Source organism: Lepidochelys kempii, chromosome 9 (genome assembly GCF_965140265.1).
Source record: "Lepidochelys kempii isolate rLepKem1 chromosome 9, rLepKem1.hap2, whole genome shotgun sequence".
NCBI classification, from domain to species: Eukaryota; Metazoa; Chordata; order Testudines; family Cheloniidae; genus Lepidochelys; species Lepidochelys kempii.
The window spans coordinates 59021235-59046161 of record NC_133264.1 but is presented as its reverse complement, the minus strand read 5'-3'; the positions used below and the strand labels follow the sequence as shown (position 1 = coordinate 59046161).

General features: G+C 50.2%; 1 protein-coding gene across 6 annotated transcripts in view; it reads right to left on the bottom strand.

Moving 5' to 3' along the window:
- The window catches only part of HDAC8 (histone deacetylase 8), a 127262-nt gene extending 110433 nt beyond the window's left edge, over nt 1-16829 (bottom strand). For 3 of the 6 annotated variants that reach the window (XM_073360604.1, XM_073360606.1, XM_073360607.1), the window contains exons 1-4: nt 16644-16829; nt 14219-14271; nt 4359-4489; nt 1833-1974 (exon numbers count right to left, since the gene is read on the bottom strand). In XM_073360604.1, the coding sequence (XP_073216705.1) occupies nt 1833-1974; nt 4359-4489; nt 14219-14271; nt 16644-16733 (416 nt within the window). In that variant the 5' untranslated portion in view covers nt 16734-16829. The remainder of the gene's footprint in view (nt 1-1832; nt 1975-4358; nt 4490-14218; nt 14272-16643) is intronic. The other 3 variants (XM_073360602.1, XM_073360601.1, XM_073360605.1) reach the window with 3 other exon arrangements.
- Between the last annotated feature and the right edge of the window lie 8098 nt (nt 16830-24927).

Below are 24927 nucleotides of genomic sequence, written 5' to 3'. Positions count from 1 at the left end.
TTCAGTGAGACATTTGGAGACTGATTTCAAAATCCCAACTACTTACTGTTCTGTTCAAAGTATACTACATTCTGGCTAGTGCCAGACATTATGGCTGAGCAATTAACTGCTGAGAACAGACATTTATAATGGAAATGTTGACACAACCTTCAGCTAGAGACACAATACACAACTAACAGATTCCACATACTGGCAGAAGTGGGGGGAATCCACTGAAGGGTTAGGAAAACCCTCTGACTTAACCTAGAGCTCTCTCTAGTGGTACCTTGGCTAAAGCTGGAAAGGACATTTTAAAATCAGTAAGTGAAATGTGCACCTTTTAGCATGCAACATTTGTTCCCAAAACAGCATGAATGGCTCAGCACATCGGAGGCAAAGCTGTTGAGATTGTTTCTTAGTTCCAGGCATCACTAATGAGGAAGAACCCAGGCAATGTAGTCAAAATAGAACAGCACAAGAAGCTAAAACGCCATTCATCCTGAGCAGAATAAGATTGTTCTGCTTGACTAATCTGAACTCCGCTCACTCAATGGAAACAAAATCCAAATCCAGATTTGGACAGTTCTAATGCTGACCTGGGGGTTCACTTTAAACTACCAGTATTTTTAGATGGGTCCCCAAAGTGTGCACATTGACCTCACTTCTTCCCAGAGCTCCTGGTCAGCTCAGGAAATGCACTGCTGCAGGAAGCAAAAGCTGCAGCTGTATTTCAAGGGGATGAGAGAACTTTATGAATGATTCCATCTGGTAGACATACATAGAATAGAGGAACCAAATCTCATGCTTCAAGGAAAACACTGAGCCGCAAACATCAGGAAGGAATCTTGCCCTGCCCCTAAATACAGCATTCCACAATTGATGAGGTACTTCCTGAGGATTTTTTTCCCCAATGCATCAGCTATAGATTACTATCACAGGCAGTATACCAAAACTGACAGGCTGTTGGTTCAGTCTGGTATGGAAAATCTTATGATTCTATTAGAAAGAGGGGTCACTTCCTCACCTGCACATGCTATTAAACACAGTCCTTGTGCTTCAGAAGATAAAGTACTACTTTCCCCTGAAACTCAGAGAGCAATAAGGGTGGAGGCCACAGCGTGGGTTCCAGCCCACGAAAGCTTATGCCCAAATAAATGTGTTAGTCTCTAAGGTGCCACAAGGACTCCTCATTATTTTTAGTCCAGTGACCTCCTGGGAATGAGAGCAACTTAGGGGCAAAGTGCCCATCTCCTCTCTTGCTGCTCTGAAATATTGTTATTGACAGTACTGTACAGCCCTATCTCAGCTATTACAATACAGATCTAACAGATACTTTCAGAGCATAGGAAGGAATATGAAGAGCCAATTCTATTTCACCTCACCTCTTCTCAAATATTTCATTTGTCTCCAGGTTTCCATTCTCTTCAGTGCCTGGCAACACACCAGCAGTGTGCATTTCTATCTCAGCAGTGTGCTACTTTACTAGCATTAAGCCTCGCAACACCCCAATGAAGTACATGAGGTACTATCAGAACCTGAGACACCAAGGCACAGAGAAGTTAAGGGATTGGTCTACGTTGCACAACCAAGCCCATGGTAGAACCAGGACTTAGATGCAGGACTCCTGGCTCCCAGTCCTCTGCACTGTACAACACTTCTTCCCCAGCTGCCTCTTGTCTTTCAACCCACTCATCCTCTTCCCCGCCCCCCAAAAACTCCCGATTCATTTGTACTGGTCTCTTTGGATGCTATTGTTTGTCCTCGTCCTGATGGTTTGTGTGGAAAGCTAGGAGCAATCAGGCTCAATTCAGATACCAGGTTGGAAAGCACATAGTAACAAGTTGTTTTCTTACTTCTTTGCATGATGCCACCCTCCAGGCCAGTTAATCGCTACCTTGCACTTGCCGTCCATCAGATACTGGGCTGCTGTGATGCTGGCCCCTCCTACAGCTGCTGCATAGTCAAAGATACCTTCAGTGGTTGGACAGTCATAACCTACGGGCAAGAACCAGAGAGCGTCGCTCAGGACAGAAGACTCCAGTGGGAACATCACTGCATTCCTGGTGGAAGTACACCGGGGAACTGCATTTCACTTTATTCACAGTTCTGGCTTTCCATTTTGGCCACTGTAGGGAGCCAAAGCGAGGCTGCTGGCAAGGGGACTGACCTTCTTTGAGCATGGTCTATGTGGAAGATGCCACCCTCTGGCTTTCCAAGATGGGTTTCTTTGGGCCGTGCCCCACAGAAAAAAGAATTAAAAGCCAAATGGCTTTCTCAGACCAAGAATACTCAGAGGTTGTATGAGCCCCTCCTGGCTCAGTGCCAAGCAAGTGCTAGGCCAGTTAGCCCCACTTGCACACAAACACTGGTTCAGTTACCAGATACACTGGGTTGGCTTTGCTCTATTCCCCTCTTTCACATGGAGTACCTGTAACCCCTCTACCTGCCCAACAACCACACAGAACATCCTTAGTCTCCAAAAGCAGAGCCCTTCTACATTTGAACACTATCATGGGAACTCAGCAGATGTGGACCTAGAACGTAACCCACTCTCTCACCTTCAGCACCACCCCACGCATTGAAGACCTTTCCAGGCATATCCAAAATCTCAAGGCGTACCTTCACTACAATCAGAGGTATGGCGGCAGCACGTTATGCTAGCTTTGCTCTTGCTAGCTCAAACAATAGCAGTGAGCTGCAGCAGCACAGGTTAGTCACTCAAGAGGGCTTCTACAGCCTGTGCTACCACACATGCTGCCCTGGCTTCACTGCTCCTGTTTACTGGCGCTAGCTAGATCAAAGCTATTTCAACGATGTGCTGCAGTCTCACTTCTGATGCACTGTAGACAGACCCTCAGAGCAGCACAAATTCCAGGACCAGTTTCTAGAATTAAACCTGTCGCCTTGGAAGAGCCTTGAGTGTTTTGTGCAGAACTCGGGACTCTGTAGTCAGGCTCAGTGTAACATCAGGAAGGAGGTAGTGTCTCCCGCTGTCTCACACAAAGATCACAAACTTCACCTCCCACTGTGCAGCTGGAAATGCTAAAGCCCTTCAGAGAGCTGACTTCAAGGAGTAGCTGCAAGTGCCATGGCAGGCAAGTGAGCAGTATAAATCCACTATAGAGCACAATGCTACTGTACGTGATTGGAGCCCACTGAGCTCCTGCTATTCCTGTGATTCCTGCTTGCATGTGCTGGAGCTAAAATCAAAGCCAGTCCCAGCTTGTTGAACATCTGCCTTTTCTGCTGCTGCAAGGCGCATGGGTTTCGGTGGCTGCTTCCTAACAAATGGCTTTTCAAACGCCTGGAACATCAGCACACGTCAAAACGTCCAGTGGAGAATCCAATACCCAAGAATCATGCTGAACAGCAGAGAAGAGGTTAATGGCATTGGCAATTAAGTATCCATCATTAGGTTTTCAAGTTAATGCTCCACTGAGGAGGAGGAAGACACCACCCCCACACCCGCCCCCTTTGCGTCACTGGTTCAGAAAGCCTGGCTTCCAGACCTCTTAAGAAACACTGTAACAGGTTATATCATGGACCACTCTCTGGCGCCCTCTGCTCCTTTGAAACTGAAAGTGAAGCCTCAGATCCAAGGAACACAGCAAGTTCCGCATGATGGTCACTGTGTAATACCCCCTTCCTGCCCCCCCAGAAACCCATAAGCTCCAGCAGTTCAAATAGCAGCTTTGCACATCCACACTAGAGGTGTATGGATGGAGTTATACCAATGGCTAGAATCTGGACCTATGTGCAATCTAGATAAGGTTTAAGTCACTCTTTGTTCAGCCATGGCCACTGAAGTATAGTTCTACCCTGAAAGTGACCTTGTCAAAATGTCTCTTGGAGCTCCATCTTTATCATCTCAGGGAGTATGTCTACAAAGTCTGCAGAAGCATGCCTCACAGCCCATCTTGACAGGACTCACTAGAGCTCTCAAAATAGCTATATAGACACCCCCCTCCCTAGGCTTCAGAGCCCAGTTTGCAACTTCAAAGCAGTGTCTACATAACTGTATTTAGAGCGCTAGCACAAGCCCCATCCACCGACCGAAGTCTGTTGACCCAGGTTTGGAGGCTTGCTGCCGCAGGCTGTGTAAACATACCTGATCAAATGCACTTCGTTTCCAAGTAAACCATTGTTTTGTGTCTAGCTAGTAGTGAAAGCTAGTAGTTCTGCCAATTAACACAGGGAGAAGATCTGTGCAGTGAGAGCAGCCCATTTTTACAGTCACTTATCAGAGCAGAATTGGACTTTGTTTAGAAAGCTGAAAAGGAGAAAACCTTTGACGGCTCCTACTGGAAAATGCTCAGGACTTCAAGCTCAAAACGAACACAACCATCTTTCATTCATCTTTGCTTAAAAAGGCTCCTTACCCAGTCCATACTCCACTGATTCCGGGTGGTCATCGTCCCCCTCCTCACTAACCTTCTTGAGGTGCTGCAGATAGGCATCAGTGTGAAAGCTTGCCATCTCCTCCATGGAAGCCACTTTGGGCTTGACTATCCTAGCAAGACGGATGGAACAAGAGCAGTAATGCAGATTCACAAGGTATAGAGGGAACTACTTGACTGGGAGATCCTCAGGTTAGGGATCTCGAATCGACTTATGCTATTAAGATAAACAGGACACAAAGCACCCAGCAAAGGTTGCCATTCTGACTGAAAAAAGCCTCCTGCTCCAAGCTGGGCCACTGATTTTAATGGGTGCGAGGCAATGTTATCATGGTTGCCTTTGATGTGGAGCACTTGCAGGCACTGGCTGCAGATTACTTTGCAATTAATCTTTTGCCCTTGTTTGGATTCCATTTCTATTTTCACTCTTATTTACTGCTGCTCTGAGTTTGGCTGACTGTCTACAGATCCAAACATTTTGGTCACACACACATAGATAGGTAACACCCATGGGTGGCCAATGACCTGGCCGTTGGGGAAGCTAGCCCCTGGCCCCTCCTCTTGTGCCAAAGGCCCAGCCCCTCCCCTTGTGACCCCTCTCCCGCTCCTCTCTTTTCCCCTTCCCCCGCAGGAGAACAGACCACCCCCACCGTGGCCCCCGGCCCCAGCCCCGGTGCCCCAGGTGGCCCAGCCGCAGCGCCCCCAGCCCCAGAGCACCAGGTGGCACAGCTACAGCCACCCGCAGTCCCGGTGCCCCAGGCAGCACGGCCCCAGCACCAGCCACCCTGAGTCCCTGCGGGAGGCAGGCCAGCCAGCCCCGGCCAGCCAGGGCAGAGCGCTGGGAAGTGCAAGTCTGGGGCCTGGCCTGGGGGCAGAGCCATGCTACGCTGTTTGGGGAGGCACAGCCTCCCCCTTCCCATGATACTCACCACCCATGATAACACCTGTGTGTCACAACTAGGTCTAGTCCCACTCTCTGAACAGACACCAATCCGTTATGAAGGAATCCAATCTCTGGATGCCACATGCTGCTAAGCCCCTGGGTCTGGAGAGTGACTGGTCGCTGGACCGAGCTCTGTGACTTTCAGGTGCACACCCCAGAGCAGAAACACCCATCTTGGGCAGTAGGACCCTGCAGTCTGGCCCCCCAGACTCCAGAACCAGTTTCATAGCCTTCCTGAATCCCTAGTTGTTTAGACAAATTCCACGGAGTCCACCTGGCTATGGGAACTCTGCTTTCGAGTTAACCCCTTCAGGGGCAACATCACAGTAAAACAAGGATACCCAGGCTTAGTAAATGAATGCGTTACCACACACACACTTTACTGCTACAAAACACAAGGGTTACAGATCAATGGAAAACAGCAAACTCCTGAATGCATCCCCCTCAGTCTGATCTCACCCTCCGCCCCATTGTGAGTCTCTGTGTTTGGTCAGCGCCCCTGGAGGAAGCAAAGTCCCGCCTGCTTCCAGTCTCCCCAGCTGGTCTTCTGTTTTTAATGATGAATTGGCCCCTTGTCTTAGAGAACATAAATCAGGTCTGAAAGACCAGGGAGTACCTGTAATATTTTATGAATATCATATGCCCACCAGTTCGATCTATTATTGTGTTGTTTGCTATTGGATAACAAGGGATTCATTCAAGTGGGGGTTGCTTGCACATAGCAAGAAAAGGGGACAACAGCATCAGAAAGGACAATGCAGGTGTCAATCACTTTGAAGTGTGACCTCTGACACCAGACAGACTTCAATAATCTGGAAACTACCGGAAGGGGATCCAAGTCGGAAAAACTGGAACAAAGAACAGTCCTTAAAGAACAGGAGAGAACGAGGCAGAGGAGTAGGTTGAACCCCTGTGCCCAGAGATGGGGGTGTCTGGGATAAGCAAGGCCTACCAGTACCTACATCTATAGCAAGAGGGATATGTGTGACCATAGACTTTTTACAGTGTTAAAAACCCCTTTCTCTGGTTATCATAGGCGCCAACTCTGGAGCGCCCACAGAAAAAAAATTAGTGGGTGCTTAGCACCCACCAGCAGCCAAACTCCCCACCCTCCCCCCTACTCCTGCCTGCCGGTGGCCCAGCCAATCAACTCCTCCCGTCTCTCTCAGTGCCTTCCACAATCAGCTGTTTTGCAGCCTGCAGAAGGCACTGGGAGGAAGGGGGAGGAGCAGGGGCGGGGCTGGAATTGGGCTGGAAGAGGTGGGGCAGGGGCGGAGTGTGGGCAGGAAGAGGCAGAGTGGGGGCAGGGCCGGGGGTGGAGCACCCCCGGGGACAGTTGGAAGCCAGTGCCTGTGTTGGTTGTGCTTTGTTCCTACTGTTGAGATTAAACACTACTTTGTTCTAAGAAGGCTACTGTGTGTCATTGTATTCACCATGGGTCAAAGCTGCCAACGAGAAGACCCACAAGTAGCCAAACCTCGTTGGATCTGTGAAGCAATCACAGTTGATACACAGGGCATTGTAGCCTGAGAGTGGGAGAATCATGGGATTTCACCCAGAGATAGCTAAAGACACAGGGCATATCACCTATGTGACTAGAGAAGGGCCAAATGTGCAGCGAGCCCTGGAACCGTGACACTGGCCACCACCACCTTTTCTGCCCCAAAGCTTCCACAGGGGAATTTCCAGGCACCACCCCATCAGGCTAGAGGAAAAAACGGTTACCTACCTTTTGTAACTGTTGTTCTTCAAGATGTGTTGCTCATGTCCATTCCATTCTAGATGTGCGTGCGCTCACATGCGTGGCTGGAGATTTTTGCCTTACCCGTATCCGTAGGGCCGGCAGTGGCACACCCTTAAGTGCCGCGATCATGCGTCGGTATATCAGGTGCCGCCAACCCTACGCCCTCTCGATTCTTTCTTGCCAGCAACTCTAACAGATGGCCAGGAGGGTGGGTAATGGAATGGACATGCGCAACATCTAGAAGAACAAGTTACAAAAGGTAGATAACCATTTTTTCTTCTTCATGTGCTTGCTCATGTCTATTCCATGCTAGGTAACTCACAAGCAGTGCCAATGGAGGTGGGCTTGGAGTTCACGGTCTTGCAGCATGCAGCACTGCCCTGCTAAAGCCAGCATCATTCCAGGCCTGGTAGGTCAGCGCATAATGGCACATAAACGTATGGACAGATGACCAGGTAGCCGCTCTACAGATCTCTTGGATCAGCACCTAAGCTGAGAAGGCCGCTGATGACATTTACACTCTAGTCGAGTGCGCTTTGATTATCGCCGGTGGAGGCACACTCGCCAGCTCATAGCAGTATTGGATGCAGGCTGTAACCCAGGACGAAATCCTTTGAGCAGACACTGGGCAACCTTTCATCCTGTCTGCCACCGCAACAAACAGCCATGTCCTGGAACGGCCGTATCCTGTCAAGACAGAAGGCCAGCACCCTCCGGACATCCAGGGTGTGTAACCTGCACGCCTCTTCAGATTTATGGGGCTTCAGAAAGAAGACCAGTAAGAAAATGTCCTGGCCGGCATGAAACTAGGAAACTACCTTGGGCAGGAACACTGGGTGGGGCTGCAACTGGACCTTATCTTTGTAGAACACTGTACAGGGTGGTTCTGACATAAGTGCCCTGATCTCAGACACTCTGCAGCTAAACCAGGAGAGAAACAGAAAACAGCAAGAAGCCAGAGGTTCGAAGGGAGGCCTCATGAGCCTCGACAGCATGAGATTCAAATCCCAGGGAGGGACAGGGTTCCAGACATGAGGGTAAAGATGTCACAGACCTTTCAAGAACCAGGCTGTCATGTTGTGAGTGAAGACCGACCTGGCTTGGAACAGAGGGTGGAACACCGAAATAGTGGCCAGGTGAACCCTGATCAATGACAGGGACATGCTGTGACATTCCCCTTGTGTTATCTGGACCAGTGATCTGCTAGATCACTCCAATCCTTGACCCTGGGAGCCAGCCTTACCCTGCTCTGCTGTGAGAATCCGCACTCCCGAGTTGTTCGTGCACAGCCTCTGGCATGTAAGCTGCTCCCAGCATGTGAGTGAGCACTTTTGGCCAGCCACTACTTAGATTGTGCAACCGAATGACACTAGCCAATATCTCCAGTCCCAGACACAACCCTCGGAACCTCCGTCTTGCAGTGTCCAGTTATGCCCGCTGGACGCTGCAAGCTTATATGAGTTTGTCAATTTAACAAAAAAATTTATATATACCAGGCTTGTTATCCCAAGGGGAGTCTCTGACAAGCTTCAAACGAAACGCACTGCTTCAGGTAGAACAAACAAACACATTTATTAACTACAAAAGATAGATTTTAAGTGATTATAAGTCAAGGCACAAGTAGTCAGATTTGGTCAAATGTAATAAAAGCAAAACGCATTCTAAGCTGATCTTAACACTTTCAGTGCCCTTACACACTAAGATGCGTCTCACCACAGGCTGGCTCGTTGCCATTCAGCCAGGCTCTCCCCTTTGATCAGCATTTCAGTCACTTGGTGTCTTTGGATGGAGGTGGAAGAGAGAGGAGGAGCAAGGCAAATGTCTCTCCCTTTTATCATGTTCTTTCTTCTCTCTTGGCTTTGCCCCTCCCCCCTTCAGGGTCAGGTGAGCATTACCTCATCGTCCCAAACTGACCAAAGGAAGGGGGGAGGGGCGTGATTCACTCGAGAGTCCAACAGATATTTTTTGTTGCCTAGGCCAGTGTCCTTTATTCCTGTGAGGCTGGGCTGGGCTTGTCCCATACATGCCCTGATGAGGTCTGAACTTCCCCTCTGTTCCTGGAGAGTTTTGCCTGGGCTTGTTTTAAGCCATGAGGACACATTTTCAGCCTCATAACTCAATACATATATGAAATTACAACCTATAACATTACTGTAACTACAATGCTCAGTGCATCATGAGCCTTCCGAAGACATACAATATGACAAAGTTTGCATTGGGTAACATACAATTGTATTATAAGGATGAACATGGGGGTACAGGGTGTTCACTAGAGATACAGAGTGTCACACGCCCTGAAATGTGAGGTGCAGAAGATAATCCAGGATCACCTGCAGCAAGGTGTGCTCGGCACAGACGCACCGATCCGAAGCCCAGCATGTGAATCTTTTCCACTTTGCCAGATAAGTTTCTCTGGTGGAGGACTTTCTGATACTCAAGTCTGGGACCTGTTGCAGCTGGGTCTAACATTCCCGCTCCTCTGCATTCAGCCACGCAGTAGTCATGCTGTCAAGTGCTACACCTCTAGGTTTGGATGCAGAACATTGTCATGCTCCTGGGACAGCAGGGCTGGACAGAGAGGAAGCTGCAGCGGCACAGCTACCAAAAGGTCCAGCAGCATGCCAAACCAGTGCTGGCAAGGCCACTCAGGAGCTATCAGGATAACCTTCACCCTGTCCTGTTTGATCTTCACGAGGACTCTGTGGATCAATGGCACCAGCAAGAAGGCATACATCAGGGCTTCCGACCACAGGAGCAGGAAAGTATCAGACAGGGAACCCCGTCCATCCCCCGGACTGAAGAGAACACGTGGCATTTCCTGTTCTGGCAGGACGCAAACAAGTCCACCTGGGGAGTTCACCACTTTCGGAAGATCATACTAGCTGCCTCTGGATGGAGCAATCACTCGTGGTGAGATGAGAAAGTCCTACTGAGGCAATCTGTTAGCTCATTTTTGGTCCTCGGCAGGTGCGCAGCTTCCAGATGAATGGAATGCCACACACAGAAATCCCAAAGGCTGAGAGCTTCTTGGCAAAGGGTTGACAACCTGGCTCCGCCCTGCCTGTTGATGTAATACATCATGACAGTATTGTCCGTGAGGACCTGCACCACCTTGCCCCTCAGGTGGGGCAAGAAAGCCTGGCAGGCCAGGCGAACCACCTTTAGCTCCCTGACATTGATGTGAAGGGCCAGATCGTCCCACAGCCAGCGGCCTTGAGTGCTGAGCTTGCCCAGGAGGGATCCCCAGTCCAGGTCAGAAGCATCTGGAACCAGGGTCAGCGACGGGGACGGGGCCATGAAGGGAATACCCTGCAACATCAACCCAGGGTTCAACCACCACTTCAGGGATAACAGGATGTGATCCAGCACCCTGACTACCCGGTGTATGTGGTGTCTGTTGGGGGGGGAACAGACACCAGCCATGCTTGAAGAGGCCACAGGTGGAGCTGGACATGACTGACCATGTATGTACAGGTGGCCATGTGGCCCAGCAACTGCAGGAAGGTGTGAACCATGGTGAGCAAGTGGTTCTTCACATGGGAGATCATGTCCAACATAACTTGAAAACACGCCTCTGGAAGGAAGGCTCTGGCTCGTGTGGAGTCAAGAACCACCCCAATAAACTTCATGCGTTGGACTAGCCTTAAGTTGGATTTTTTCCTCATTTATCAACAGGCCCAGGTTGCGGCAGGTGGAACGCACCAGATCGAGTCTTCTCTGCATTTGTTCCCAAGACCTGCCCTTGATGAGCCAATCGTCGAGATACGGGAAGACCTGGACCCCTCAATGTCTTTGGTAAGTGGCCACTGGTGCCATACATTTTGTGAAGACCCTTGGAGCCGATGAGAGGCCAGAGGGGAGCACTGTAAACTGGAAATGGCATTCCCCCCACTATGAAATGGAGGAAACGTCTGTGACCTTGGAATATGGAAATATGCATCCTTCAAGCCAAGGGCAACGTACCAGTCTTCTGGATCCAGGGATGGGATGATGGAGGCCAGAGAGACCATGTTAAACTTCAACTTCTTGAGAGAATTGCTGAGGCATCACAGGTCCAAAATGGGCCTGAGGCCCCCTTTTGCTTTCGGGATTAGGAAATAACGGGAGTGGAATCCTTCCCTGTCATTTCCTGAGGGACCTCCTCCACCGCCCATCTTGAACGAGGAGTTGCTCATGTGAAGGGTCCCTGAAGAGGGATGGGAAGGATGGGGACTGGAAGGAAGGAGTGGCCAAAAAACGCAGGGTGTAACTTTAAAACTCTATCTCCAGCACCCAACGGTCTGAGGTGACTCGGGACCAGGCCAAACAGAAGGGACGAAGATGGTTGAGAAAAGAGCAGAATGAATCCTGGGAGGTGACTGGTGCGTTGCTCTTGACTGCACCCTGAAAATGAGTGCTTCTGGCCCCTAGGGTGTTTTGCTGGGCCGGGCTGCAATAAGGCCATTGCGCCAGTGCCGTCTAGGCAAGGGGCTGAACTGAGCTTCCAAGCCAGAGGAATCCCCTTCCGGTGACCACGGTGGGGCTATCAATGCTTGAGTTTGTTTGCTGACTGTCGCTGTCGGAGACTGGTGCCTGGAGCAAGGGGATTGGTGCCGGTATCGAGGGAACTGGTGCCGGGGGAACCAGAAACACAACAGGGAACACATGAGGCAGGCGGCCGGAATCTTCGCTGAGAGAACAACTGGTGGGAGGGCAAACAGTGCCGGTCATACGGAGACCAGCACCTTCCTCTAGGCGATCCATGCTGGGAACCGCAATCACAGTGCTGGTGACTTAGGGCAAGTCCCAGAGGGTCTGGGCTGCTATTCCGGTGACCTGCGGCATGGAGGTGGAGAGTGCCGCTTCATCTCGGGGGATCGGTGGCACTCTACCGCCCCAAGGGGTCTTAGCAGCTGGCTTGCCCCCGAGGGGAGCCTTTACTAGTTTCTGAGGCACATGCTGTATCAGCAGCGCAGGCAGAGGCCTTTGCTCTCTTGGCTCCAGGGAAGCTTGTGAAGGCGTTGGTGCCATCTGGGGGTTTCGGTCCCATGCCGCTCCCAGGAGTCAGTGGTGGATCTTTCAAGGGGCTAAGGGTCCCGACCGGGGAGGCACAAGTGTGGGGCTCCAGAGTGGCTGCATGGCTCGAAGTGGGTCCCTTGCCCAATGGCTCATGTCTGTTTTTGCCTGATGTCAGGGAGCCATGCTTCCTAGCCTTCTTTTTGGGCACCGGTGACAGGGAATGGTGCTGGATGGAGCCCAGTGCTGGGAGCACACCGAGGCCCTCAGCGAGTCCTGGTGGGATGGCACAGAAGCTGGATGAAGGGCAAATTCCATGAGGAGAGCCTGTAAATGAATATCCCACTCCTTCTGCATGCAGGGCTGAAAGTTTTAACAAATTAAGCACTTATCTCTAACATATGATTCTCCCAGGCACTTGAGGCAGCATAGGCCTGTCGCAGTACATGTAGGGCTTAAACCCTGGAGACCCGGGAATGCCTCACCTGGGGCAAAGTACCCACTGGGACTCTAACTGCTAACTATTAACTACACTTAGCATTAACTACTATAAACTAACTATTTACAAGGCCCTAAGGCTCCAAGTCAGTAAGAAGAAAACCACTAGCCCTTGCAATGCAAAGAAAGGCACTCCGACTAACCACCATGGGTGGTAAGAAGGAACTGAGAGGGCGTAGGGTCGGTGGCACCTGATATACCAGCGCATGAGCACGGCACTCAATGGGGCACCACTGCCAACCCTACGGATACCGCTAAGGCAAAAATCTCCGACCATGCACGTGGGCATGCGCACACCTAGAATGGAATCAACATGAACAAGCATTCAAAGAAAAGCTGGGATTCCTTTAAGATGCTATTACTGGACACTGCTCAGAGGTTCTATCATCTGTAGCAGGCAAACAGGCGTCCAGTATGTTTGAACACATAAACCAGCTCCCTTAAGCGCTGGAAGAGAAGTGTTGACCTCTCTTCCTCCCTACCCAATTCCCACCACCCTCCTGAGGGAAGCGCTCTTCAATACCGTACTCTAAACCTCTGTCTGAGTCCTTTGTACCCCATGAATAGCTCTAAGACTTGGTTAGTCTATTCTCAAGCAGCAATGAGAAACTGACATGGTCTATGCTGGTTTCCCAGCTGCCCATCAGGCTCTACTAGCAGCAGGAAAGCTAATCAGTGCTTGGTCACTGTCACTCATTAATAGAAGTTGAAGATGGCATGGCACATTTAAAAAAAAAAAAGCACTAGATACTTAGTATCTGGAAGACTTTTCTTATCAGATTCTGACGTCTGATGATAAATCGCATCTGTTAGAACTACTGTAACACTGTCCATTTAGCAGAACAAGCAAATTCTGCTTACAAATCAACAACACAAGAACTAAGTGCATGGGTTTTATGAACGCACAGAATGCAGGACCCAATCCTGCACTGTGGTGCATGGCACTGAGTTCCTGGAGAGCTGATGATACTCAGCACCTACAGCAGGGGTGGGCAAACTTTTTGGCCCGAGGGCCACATCGGGGTTGTGATACTGTATGGAGGGCCGGGTAGGGAAGGCTGGGCCTCCCCAAACAGCAAGGCCCCTGCCCCCATCCACCCCCTCCCACTTCCCGCCCCCCTCAGAACCCCCAACCAATCCAACCCCCCCTGCTCCTTGACCCCTGACAGCCCCCTCACAGGACCTCCCCGCCCCTAACCACCCCCCAAGACCCCACCCAACCTCCCCCCTCCGCATCCAACCCCCATCCTCTGTCCCCTGACTGCCATGACCCCTATCCATACCCCCGCCCCTGATGAGGAACAGGGGGATGGGGACTCCACCCCCATCCCCCTGTTCCTCATCCCCTGACTGCCCCCCCGGCCCAGAACCTCCACCCCAACCAACCGCCCCCTGTCCCCTGACTGCCCCCCGAGACCCCCCACTCCCTTAGCATACCAGAGCCAGCTACGCCGCCGCACTGCCCGGCAGGAGCGGCAGGCCAGTGACCTGGTGGCACAGTGCGCTGAGGCTGCGGCGGAGCGGGAACAGCAAGGGAGGGGCCGGGGGCTAGCCTCCCCGGCCGGGAGCTCAAGGGCCAGGAAGGCCATAGTTTGCCCACCTCTGACCTACAGGATCAGGCAATTAGCATACAGTCCTCAGGAAATAGATGATGTGACTTACCTCATGTGGTCAAGTAAGGAATATGCTTTGATCAAAGAATGCACCATACTGGCCTACAGAATAGAAACATAAGAGCACAGGTTACCAAGTTATGCATGGGTTACCAAGTAGGCCTGTGCCATATGCAGAAGAATGTCCCGAACCCAACAACTTGCAACCTAACCTCCACACAAACATACAGCAGATATGTCAGAGATCCTAAACTTAAACGGTGCTCCTATGTACCAAAAGACTAATAATGAAGGGCCTTACCAATTTCCCCACAAAATTCCTGGGTTTTCAAAAAATATATATATATATATTCAGGTTTTACTGATTTTCATCCAAATTTTGGCTTTTTCAGGACCCAGGAATTTTTTGCAGGGAAACCAGATGTGGCAGTGTGGAAGGGAAAGCCAGGTTAGGAGGGGCTCTGTACACCAGGGGCCAGTAGTCAGGGATGCAGCCTTCTGCTCCCCTTCAGAACTCAGCCCTTCCCCATGGCCCCATCTGCTTCCTCCACACAGTGGTAGAATGAGAAGGGCAGGGAGCTAGGTCCTGGAAGCTGAAAGGGCTGGACCACTGCAAGGAGTGGAAGGCTACTGCCACATGGTGAGACTCGGCTTCCCCCTACCCCCACTCTGCCCTTTGATTTCAGTTTTTACCTATTTTCTCCAGGGGTTTTTTTTTTTTTTAAATTAATAAAAATGAAAATCCCAAGAAATTAAAAATAAAATAAAAAACAAACCCAAAGGGCCTTATATATACCACACAGGTGACATCCATGTGATATACTGAATTTATCATGCATCTTTGACCATCTCACTTGGACTCTGCCCACTGATCCATCTCCCAGGGACTATATCAACCACTCCTGAACTCTGAGCAGCTTCAAACAGCTTTTTCTTTGTTTTCCTTTTCTTTTTTTTTAATTAAAAGGAATCACTCAATATTTCTTTTCCCCCACCCTTATATGGATTTCCTTCCCAGTGTGACTTGGATGGGTTTAGTGCTTGAAAACTATGGTTATAGGCAGCCTTGTGAAAACCTAAACAGCAATACCGATACAAGGCTTGAACATCATCTTACTCCTATTCACACCTGAAATAGGTTTCAGAGTGGTAGCCATGTTAGTCTCTATCAGCAAAAAGAACGAGTACTTCTGGCACCTTAGAGACTAACAAATGTATTTGGGTATAAGCTTTCGTGGGCTAAAACCCACTTCATCAGGGTTTTAGCCCACGAAAGCTTATGCCCAAATACATTTGTTAGTCTCTAAAGTGCCACAAGTGCTCCTTTTCTTTTTACACCTGAAATAGTTCTTCTGAAGAACATGGCATTTGCAGAATACATGGGGGTGCAGAGTTTGGTATAAGGATTTTATCCAGGTCTGTCTCAGTCTGGGATCTGTTGCAGCCGGGTCGAGCATTCCCAACAGCAGCTTGTCTAGAGACTGCCAGGTCTGCTGAGATCCCCCCTCTGGAGTTAAGCACAGGGAAGAGGAGTAGATTTTAACATAAACGTTATCAAAGCAAAACAGATTTATGCCCCGTTTTCCTAAACAAGGTTCCCTGCTCCCGATTTCTCCCTCAGGCAGGTTTTAAAGGTCCTTACAAATCTTTCTGGGGTACATTAGCTCCCATGTCGCTATTTTGTCACATAAATCTCTTCCCCTTGGCAGCTCCCCTTTTCCCCTCAGCCAGCTGAGGCTCTGCAGCAGGGAGCATCGCTTGCTATGTGTCTGTGCGGGGCTGAGCACGACGGGGCCCTGATCTCCGGAAAGGCCTCCAGATGTACAAATAACAATTATAACACAGATGTTCTCACTGGCAGGGGGTGTGCTTCACACTGTTTTTATACCCGCCCTGCTGCTACTCCCAGACCACTGGATTACACCAGACCCTTCTAAGCTAGGATGGGAAAGTCACAACCTGCTCCCCAGGGTCCACCACCCTCTGCCACCTCCACCCAGAAACCCCACCCCACACAGGACCCCCCTCAAACTCCCCACCCCACCCCTCAAGCTACCCACCGAGCCCATCACAGCTCCCCACCCTGCACCATCCCACCCTGCCCACAACAGGCCCCCCCAAGCTCCCCACCCCGCAGTGCCCTATCCTGCCCCCCAACATCCCCACCCTGCCACCCTGCACTCCACAGTGCCCTACTCTGCCCCCCCAGCTCCCCACTCCGAAGTGTCCTATCCTGCCCCCCAACCTCCCCACCCCGCACTCCACAGTGCCCCCCAGCTCCCCACACCGCCCCGTCCTATCCTGCCCCCCAACCTTCCCGCCCCCCAGCTCCCCACCCCGCACTCCACAGTGCCCCCCCAGCTCCCCACACCGCCCCGCCCTATCCTGCCCCCCAACCTTCCCGCCCCCCAAGCTCCCCACCCCGCACTCCACAGTGCCCTACCCACCCCCCACAGGGCCCCCCGCTCACCCACCCTTTTAGGCACTTTGCAGAGCGAGTCGCACAGCGCCAGGTACTCTGGGCTACAGACATAGACCGGGCGCAGCGGCAGAGCCGCCTCCATCGGGCCCCAAGCCGGCTCCGCGCCCTCCGGCCTGTCCGGACCAACGGCACGCGAGGGGCCAGCCTGCCGGGCCCGGGGCAAGCCGGGAGCTGTAGTCCTATGGCGCGGCCTGCCCTTCCCAGGGCATGCTGGGAGCTGTAGTCCCATGGGCATTCTCCAACTTGTCCTCTTTCTGAAAGTGCAGTACCCAGAACTGGACGCACTTCCCCAGCTGAGGGCTCACCAGTGCGGAACAGAGCGGGACAGTTCCCTCCCGTGTCTCAGATACCCCACTCCTGTAAATACACCCCTAACAATATGAGCCTTTTTCACAGCTGCATCACTCACATTCCATCAGTGACCCACTAGCACCCCAGACCCTTGCCCGCAATGCAACCACCTGGCCAGTTATTCCCCATTTTGTGGTTGTGCATTTGAGTTTTGCTTTCTAAATGCCACACTTTGCACTTATTCTCACAGAATTTCATTTTGTAGATTTCAGACCAATTCCTCACTTGATCAAGATCTTTTTGAAATCTAATCCTGCCCTCCAGAGTTCTTGCAAGCCCTCCCAGTGGTGTAGTGAGTGCAGATCAGTGATGAGCTGCCAAAATCTTAACAATGGGTTCCCTCCTCACCCCACGAGGGCATTGTTGCCCAACCCCACCCCCCGGGACTCCTGCTCCATCCAACCCCCCCCCCATGTTCCTTGAAGCCCTCCTCCCAAGGACCCCTGCCCCATCCAACCGTCTCCCCGTCCCCTGACTGACCCCAGAACCGGGCAGGAGGGTCTCGTTGGCCACTGTAGTGGGTGCCCACTCCACCCTTTAGAGCCAGAGGCACCTGCCGGGGGGCGAGGTGGGGAGTCCCGGCGGTGCTTACCTGGGGAAGCTCCCAGGAAGCATCCAGCAGGTCCCACTGGCTCCTAGGGGCAGGGGAGCGTAGCTGGGGGAGAGCAGGGGGAGCAGCCGCTCCCCCACTGATCACATCAAAAGTGGTGCCTTAGGCGCCGACTCCCTGGGTGCTCCAGGGCTGGAGGACCCACCGGCAGCTCCCCATCCCATGACCAACCCCAGCTCACCTCCACTCTGCCTCCGCCTCCTCCCCTGAACCCACCGCCCTGCTCTGCTTCTCCACCCCCCGCACCGGCTTCTCGCGAATCAGCTGTTCAGCGGGAAGCCATGGAGGGCTGAGAAGCAGGCTGCGGCTTCCCCTCAGGCCAAGGGTGGCGGAGGTGAGCTGGGGCGGGGACTGGTTCCCCTGAGCCCCGCCCCCCCCAAATTACCTGCTGCGGCTCGGCACCTAATGGTTCCTAACATTGTTAGCTTTTTTTTAATGCTGCTGCACATCGAGTGGATGTTTTCCATAATGCCTCCAAGATCTCTATTCTTGAGTAGTAGCAGCTAATTTAGACTTCATCATTTTGTATGTAAACCTCTACCCCGATATAACGGGAATTTGGATATAACGCAGTAAAGCAGTGCACTGGGGGGCGGGGCTGCACACTCCGGCGGATCAGCACAGCAGGCTCCGACATGCTGCTCTGAGCGGCGTGTTAAGGGTGCCAGGCTGGGGCCGAGGGGTTGGATAAGGGGCCGAGGGTCTTGGGGGGCGATCAGGGGACAGGGAGCAGGGGGGGTTGGATGGTTCAGAGGTTCTGGGGGTTGAGCGGTCAGGGGACGGGGGCGTTGGATAGGGCTTGGGAGTCCCGGGGGCATGTCAGGGATCTGGGGTGTGGATAGGGGTTGAGGCAGTCAGGGGACAGGGAGCGGGTGGCGGGGTTGGATGGGTCAGAGGTTCTGAGGGGTCAGTCGGGGGCGGGAACTGACTATTAATAATGGAAATGCTGGAGGCCAAAGCAAGTTCAATATAATGCGATAAGATTTTTTTGGCTCCCAAGGACCACATTATATTGGGGTAGAGGTGTGTAGTTGAGATGATGTTTTTCAATGTACATTATTTTGCATTTATCGACATTGCATTGCATCTGCCATTTTTTCAATAGGAAGCAGGTTTAAAACAAATAAATCATGGAGCAGGTCCTCAAGGAATCTGACAAATCTGAGGATTTGTCACAGATTCAAGTGTAATTAGAGGAAGTTTTGGAATTAATTGATAAACTTAACAGTAACAACTCACTGGGGCCAGATGGCATTCACCCAAGAGTTCTGAAAGAACTCAAATGTGAAATTGCAGAACTATTAACTATGATTTGTAACCCATCCTTTAAATCAGCTTCTGTACCCAATGACTGGAAGATAGCTAATGTAATGCCAATATTTAAAAAGGGCTCAAGAGGTGATCCCAGCAATTACAGACCGATAAGTCTAACGTCAGTACTGGGCGAATTAGTTGAAACAATAGTAAAGAATAAAATTGTCAGACACATAGCAGAACATAAATTGTTGGTCAAAAGTCAACATGGTTTCTGTAAAGGGAGATCATGTCTTATTAATCTATTAGAGGAGTACTTGTGGCACCTTAGAGATTAACAAATTTATTTGGGCAAAAGCTTTTGTGGGCTACGAAAGCTTATGCCCAGATAAATTTGTTAGTCTCTAAGGTGCCACAAGCACTCATGGGTTTTTTTGCTGATACAGACTAACACAGCTACCACTCTGTAATCTATTAGAGTTCTTTGAAGGGGTCAACAAACATGTGGACAAGGGGGATCCAGTGGACATAGTATACTTAGATTTCCAGAAAGCCTTTGACAAGGTCCCTCACCAAAGGCTCTTACGTAAATTCCACCACCGCCCTAGGTAACGCATTCCAGTGTTTCACCACCCTCCTAGTGAAAAGGTTTTTCCTAATATCCAACCTAAACCTCCCCCACTGCAACTTGAGACCATTACATCTCGTTCTGTCATCTGCTACCACTGAGAACAGTCTAGATCCATCCTCTTTGGAAGGTCATTGAAAGCAGCTATCAAATCCCCCCTCATTCTTCTCTTCTGCAGACTAAACAATCCCAGTTCCCTCAGCCTCTCCTTATAAGTCATGTGTTCCAGTCCCCTGATCATCTAGTCTGAGCCCCTGCTTACCACAGGCCAAAGAAATCCAGTCAATAATTCCTGCATCAAGCCCATTACTTCTGGGTGGAAGTATAATTCACCCTTTACGAATGATAGCTCAGCTGGATTTAAGAGAGCAGCAATAATCCCTCATAGCTCCATCTCAGTTTTTTCTAATAGCTAAATTCCCCTTGCTCTTCAGAATATGCGCCTTATTTTTAGTCTAGCTTCAGTTTCTCATTGTGCCTTTCTTTGCTGGATTGAAGAGCCCTCTACAAGCAGAAATCTCTTCACCACGTTGGCACTTGTCAACTATGAACAAGTCAAGCCTTAGTTTTCAGTTGGATAAATTAACTAGAGTGAGATGATGGCTTTTGTTTAGAATACAGAAAAGTACATTTTGAGCTCTCTTGCTCAAACAAGTTTGAAAATGGTTTCAGAGTGGTAGCTATGTTAGTCTGGATCAGCAAAAAGAACAAGGAGTCCTTGTGGCACCTTAGAGACTAACGAATGTATTTGGGCATAAGCTTTTGGGGGCTAAAACCTACTTCATCAGACGCATGCAGTAGAAAATATAGTAGGAAGATAGATATGTATATAAATATATATATATACACACACACACAAACATACACCGAGAACCTGAAAAAATGGGGGTTGCCATACCAACTCTAATGAGACTAATCAATTAAGGTGGGCTATTAGCAGCAGGAGGAAAAAAACTTTTGTAGTGATAATCAGGATGGCCCATTTCAAACAGTTGACAAGGTGTGAGTAACAGTAGGGGAAAAATTAGTCTGGGGAAATGGTTTTTACTTTGTGTAATGACCCATCCACTCCCAGTCTTTATTCAAGCCTAATTTAATGGTGTCCAGTTTGCAAATTAATTCCAGTTGTGCAGTTTCTCATTGGAGTCTGGTTTTGAAGTTTTTTTGTTGAAGAATTGCAACTTTTAGGTCTGTAATTGAGTGTCCACGGAGAATGAAGTGTTCTCCAACTGGTTTTTGAATGTTATAATTCTTGACATCTGATTTGTGTCCATTTATTCTGTTACGTAGGGACTGTCCCGTTTGGCCAATGTACACGGCAGAGGGGCAGTGCTAGCAAACTAAAAACTATTTCTCCCTGCTAATTTTTCCCCTACTATTACTCACACCTTCTTGTCAATGGTTTGGAATGGGCGATCCTGATTATCACTACAAAAGTTTTTTTTCTCCTGCTGCTAATAGCCCACCTTAATTGATTAGTCTCGTTAGAGGTGGTATGGCAACCTCCATTTTTTCATGTTCTCTCTGTGTGTGTGTCTGTGTGTGTATCTTCCTACTATATTTTCCACAAGGACTCCTCATTCTTTAAGTTTGAAAATGTGACTCAGTCTCCACAGAGAACCACCCCATTTAAAAAAAACCAAAACATGCGATTTTAAAACCGAACTTGTGAATTTTGGGGCCTGACTCACTTTTAGGTCTGGCTGGGGCTAGTGATACTGTTACACAAATTATAATCACTCACTGTTGGCCTGCCCCCCTCCCCAACCTGTTGTCTCTTAGGGACCGACTTTTTGTGGGATTAGCATGCAGCACCTGGCATAATAGGGCCCTGATCCTTGACAAGTTCTAGGCCCCACCCCAATACAAACATTACTAACAGGAATCTGGCTGATGAATTAGGTATGCTGCTCTTACCCTAGCTAAACTTGCCTGTGGCTACAGTGGCCTCTGGTTAAAATACACAAATATAGACATCAGGAGCCTCTACTGAGCCCATGGGGGCTGGGACAGAGTTGCACAGCACCTAGCACAAAGAAGCCCCAGTCAGACTTGCACCCTAGGCTCTTACAGTAATACACATTAAACCACCCCCCACCACTCAAAGCTGCAAACTCCCATTTGTCCCAAGCTAGGACTCTTGGCCAGAGCCTGTAGCTCTACCTCAGCAGTAGCCAGCCCCGCCCCCCACTACAGTCACTCTCCCTCATGCAGCTCGCTCACCAATGACCAGAAATGAAAACGCAGGTGTGTTGAAAATAGAGGCATTTTATTCTAGCTTTTCAGGCTTCAGTCAAGTTTTGCCTTTTTTATTAGAAAAAAAGACTAATGTTTACAGGCCTCTCAGCCCTCACACCCTGAAAACAAAGGTGAGATCTAGGAAATGGAGTCTGAAAATGTTACGTGGCTAAGTGAGAGAGTGCAACTGCGTTACAGTCAGCAAACCATCAAAGTGGAGTGCAGCAAGCAGCCTTGCACTGGAACACCCTATCTACCTACTCAACTGGGTATTACCTAGCCTCAGCTGGGTTTACAAGGCTTTAGCACTTCATGCCCGCCATGGAGGTGCAGCTCAGACCCTGCTCTCTAGGCAGGCACTCTCCAAAAGCAAATTTGAAGAGAAACCCCCCCCAATAAAAATGCAGCTAAACAGAAGCCCCACAGCAGGAGATCTGATTCCTGGCATCCCACAATGGGAGCCTCATTGCCAGTGTGTATTAGGTGCCAAGTATCTCAAACTCTGCCTTCAGCAGTGGCTGTGCAGCACTTTCCCCTTGCAAAGGGAACACAGGGTTTTACATATACATGTTGTTCCTGAGCCCCAATCTTACACTGGACCATTAGTTCGTCAGTCCCAGACCTTCAGGGGACTTGGATCAGAAGCTATGAAGCCAAGACGGTGGTGGTGGGATGGACAGTTCAGACCCCATCTGATTTTTGACATAGGGGCTATCAGTGATGGGGATTGAATTTGAGACCTCTCGATCTTAATGCAGAAGTGCAGCCAAGGAGCTTGTACTAGTTTCGTCCCCACCCACGGACAGCCAATGATGCTCTGTCCCTTTCTACTGGTGGCCAGGCCACATAGTTAATAAGCCAGCAGGCACTCCTGCATTAAGATCCAGAGGTCCCAGATTCAATCCCCATCACTGATACCCCATCTGAGGCAGTCAGTGTTGTATTTGCAAGTGTTAGACCACCAGTTGATGGAGGGCTCCTGCTGTATTGCTAGAGGACACTGTAATCATGGTACTACAGTGTGGTCATCCTACATATAGAACCATTGCAAATGGGAGAGGCTCCCCCTTATACATTCACTGTAACCTTTTATAGTGGGTAAAAATCTCTGGCACTATGAGAAGCTGGTTTTTGATCATTACATTCTCCGATCACCCCTAGAGCAGCCTGCATAGCGTATACACGGGTCAACTACTCCCAACTAAGAAAGGAACTTGACGTGCATAAATGAGAACCAGCCACGTCTATGGCATTCAGGATCATTCTCTGACAGCCAATTAGAAAGCACCAGGTAGTCTATGGCCTAAGTGTAACAGAAGCTTTTACTTCCCTGTTTAGAGTTATTTTATTATGTGAAGAGGGTGGGAGGGGTAGGTGGTTTCTGGGCAGTGCAGATACCCTAGCCTCCCTTTCCATGGAGCTGTCGGGATCCCCTACTGCGCACACAGCACTAACACCCATGGCTTCAGATGTTCTGATGGTATTAAAAGATCAGATAGGGGAGTTCATTTGTGGCTGGGGGGCTGTGGGAGGAAAGAAGTTAAGATGGAAAAAAAAATTTGACCACCTAGGAGATTCTCCTAGTGTTGTGTCCGTGCAATGAGGACAATGCACCCAATGCCTCCAGGGAGCATACACTTTGTTAAAGGCAAAGAAATGAAGACATCAGCTACTGAACACACACAGGAAAACCATTTCACTCTATTTAGCCACAGTGCTGCCTTAGGAAAAGGCTCTGGTGAAGCCAGCAGAGAAATCCACACACTGCAAGAGATGTTTGCTCCTGCACTGACCTGGTTTGTGTGGCACTGACCTACTTTGCGGAGGGTTTAGCCTGTTAGATTAGGAAAGATCTAGTGCAGATTCATATGGTACTTTAAACCCCCAAAGAGCTCTGCAGCAGATACCATCACTAAGTGGTGAAATTCAGGATCTGGAGCCAGCAGCCAGCTCTCTGAGAGGTGAACACACCCCACCCAGGTACTGGGGATGCAAGGGAGGACCAGCGCCATCATAATCCACTGCTGCAGTGACCAGGAAGCAGTTAATTTACTGCTGGTTTCATCTGGAGAGATGAATGGGGATGGGATGGGATGCAGATCTCACACCAACCAAGAAGGTTTAGTTACAGCTGAGAGCTCTAACAGCCCCGCAGGGTTACACCTGCCAGGGGGTCACACTTGGGAAAGAACCTAAAATGGGCTAAGAACTCATGCCAGGGTGGACCCTTTCTCCAGGCAGATTCCAGTCTGTGGAAGGTGAGGGCTGCTGAGAGCCAGGCAGGGGCTGGGCAGAAGTGAGTTTGTATTTTAGCTGGTGTTAGATTTTGCTGAGGGGCTCCTGTGGGAAGCCCAGAGTCACTGCTCTGGCAAATGAGAGCCTGAAGAAGAGCCTGCAGGGCGGAAGACGTGTGCATTGCCATTATTCTATCAAATAATATTTGTTTGGGACACAGATTTCCCAGAAGAGGTGGAACTATAGCATGGCCTGGCCAGAGGACCACGGCCCCACTGCACCAGACCACTGAAGTCCAGAGGGGGAAGAGTGAGGCCAAGTCGCTGAAATGCCATGTCACACCACAAGGGGGTGCTCCAGGATGGTGTGTCTACGACAGAACACAGAGCATGTGAGCACCTTGATCAGCCTCTGAAATAGGGCCAGAGGGACCTGGCCCAGTATTTGGGAAGGGAAAGAAGAGTGGGGCTGGCACATCTGCTGGCGGTGGCCCAGCAATAGCTGCAGATGGCTGTGCTACAACAGCAGCCATGGCACACTCAGGTGCTACTCCTACAACTAGGACAACCAGCAGGAAGCACCATTTGCCACCCAACAGCAGTGGCACAAGGCTCAATACAAGCAGCAAGAAGCAGCTGGGCCCAGGGGCTCTGGGAAGTCCGGCTAGCCCAAGGGAGCACAAGTCAGGACAGTTGGTCCTTGGTTTGATGAAGCCAGGGGAGGCATTCCAGCAAACTCCAGCATGGCCAGCTGGAGGGATCAGCCTGAGCAGCCCCATGATGCCCTTTGTGACAGGATTCAGAGTAGCAGCCGTGTTAGTCTGTATTCGCAAAAAGAAAAGGAGGACTTGTGGCACCTTAGAGACTAACCAATTTATCTGAGCATAAGCTTTCGTGAGCTACAGCTTCAAGTGAAGCTGTAGCTCACAAAAGCTTATGCTCAAATAAATTGGTTAGTCTC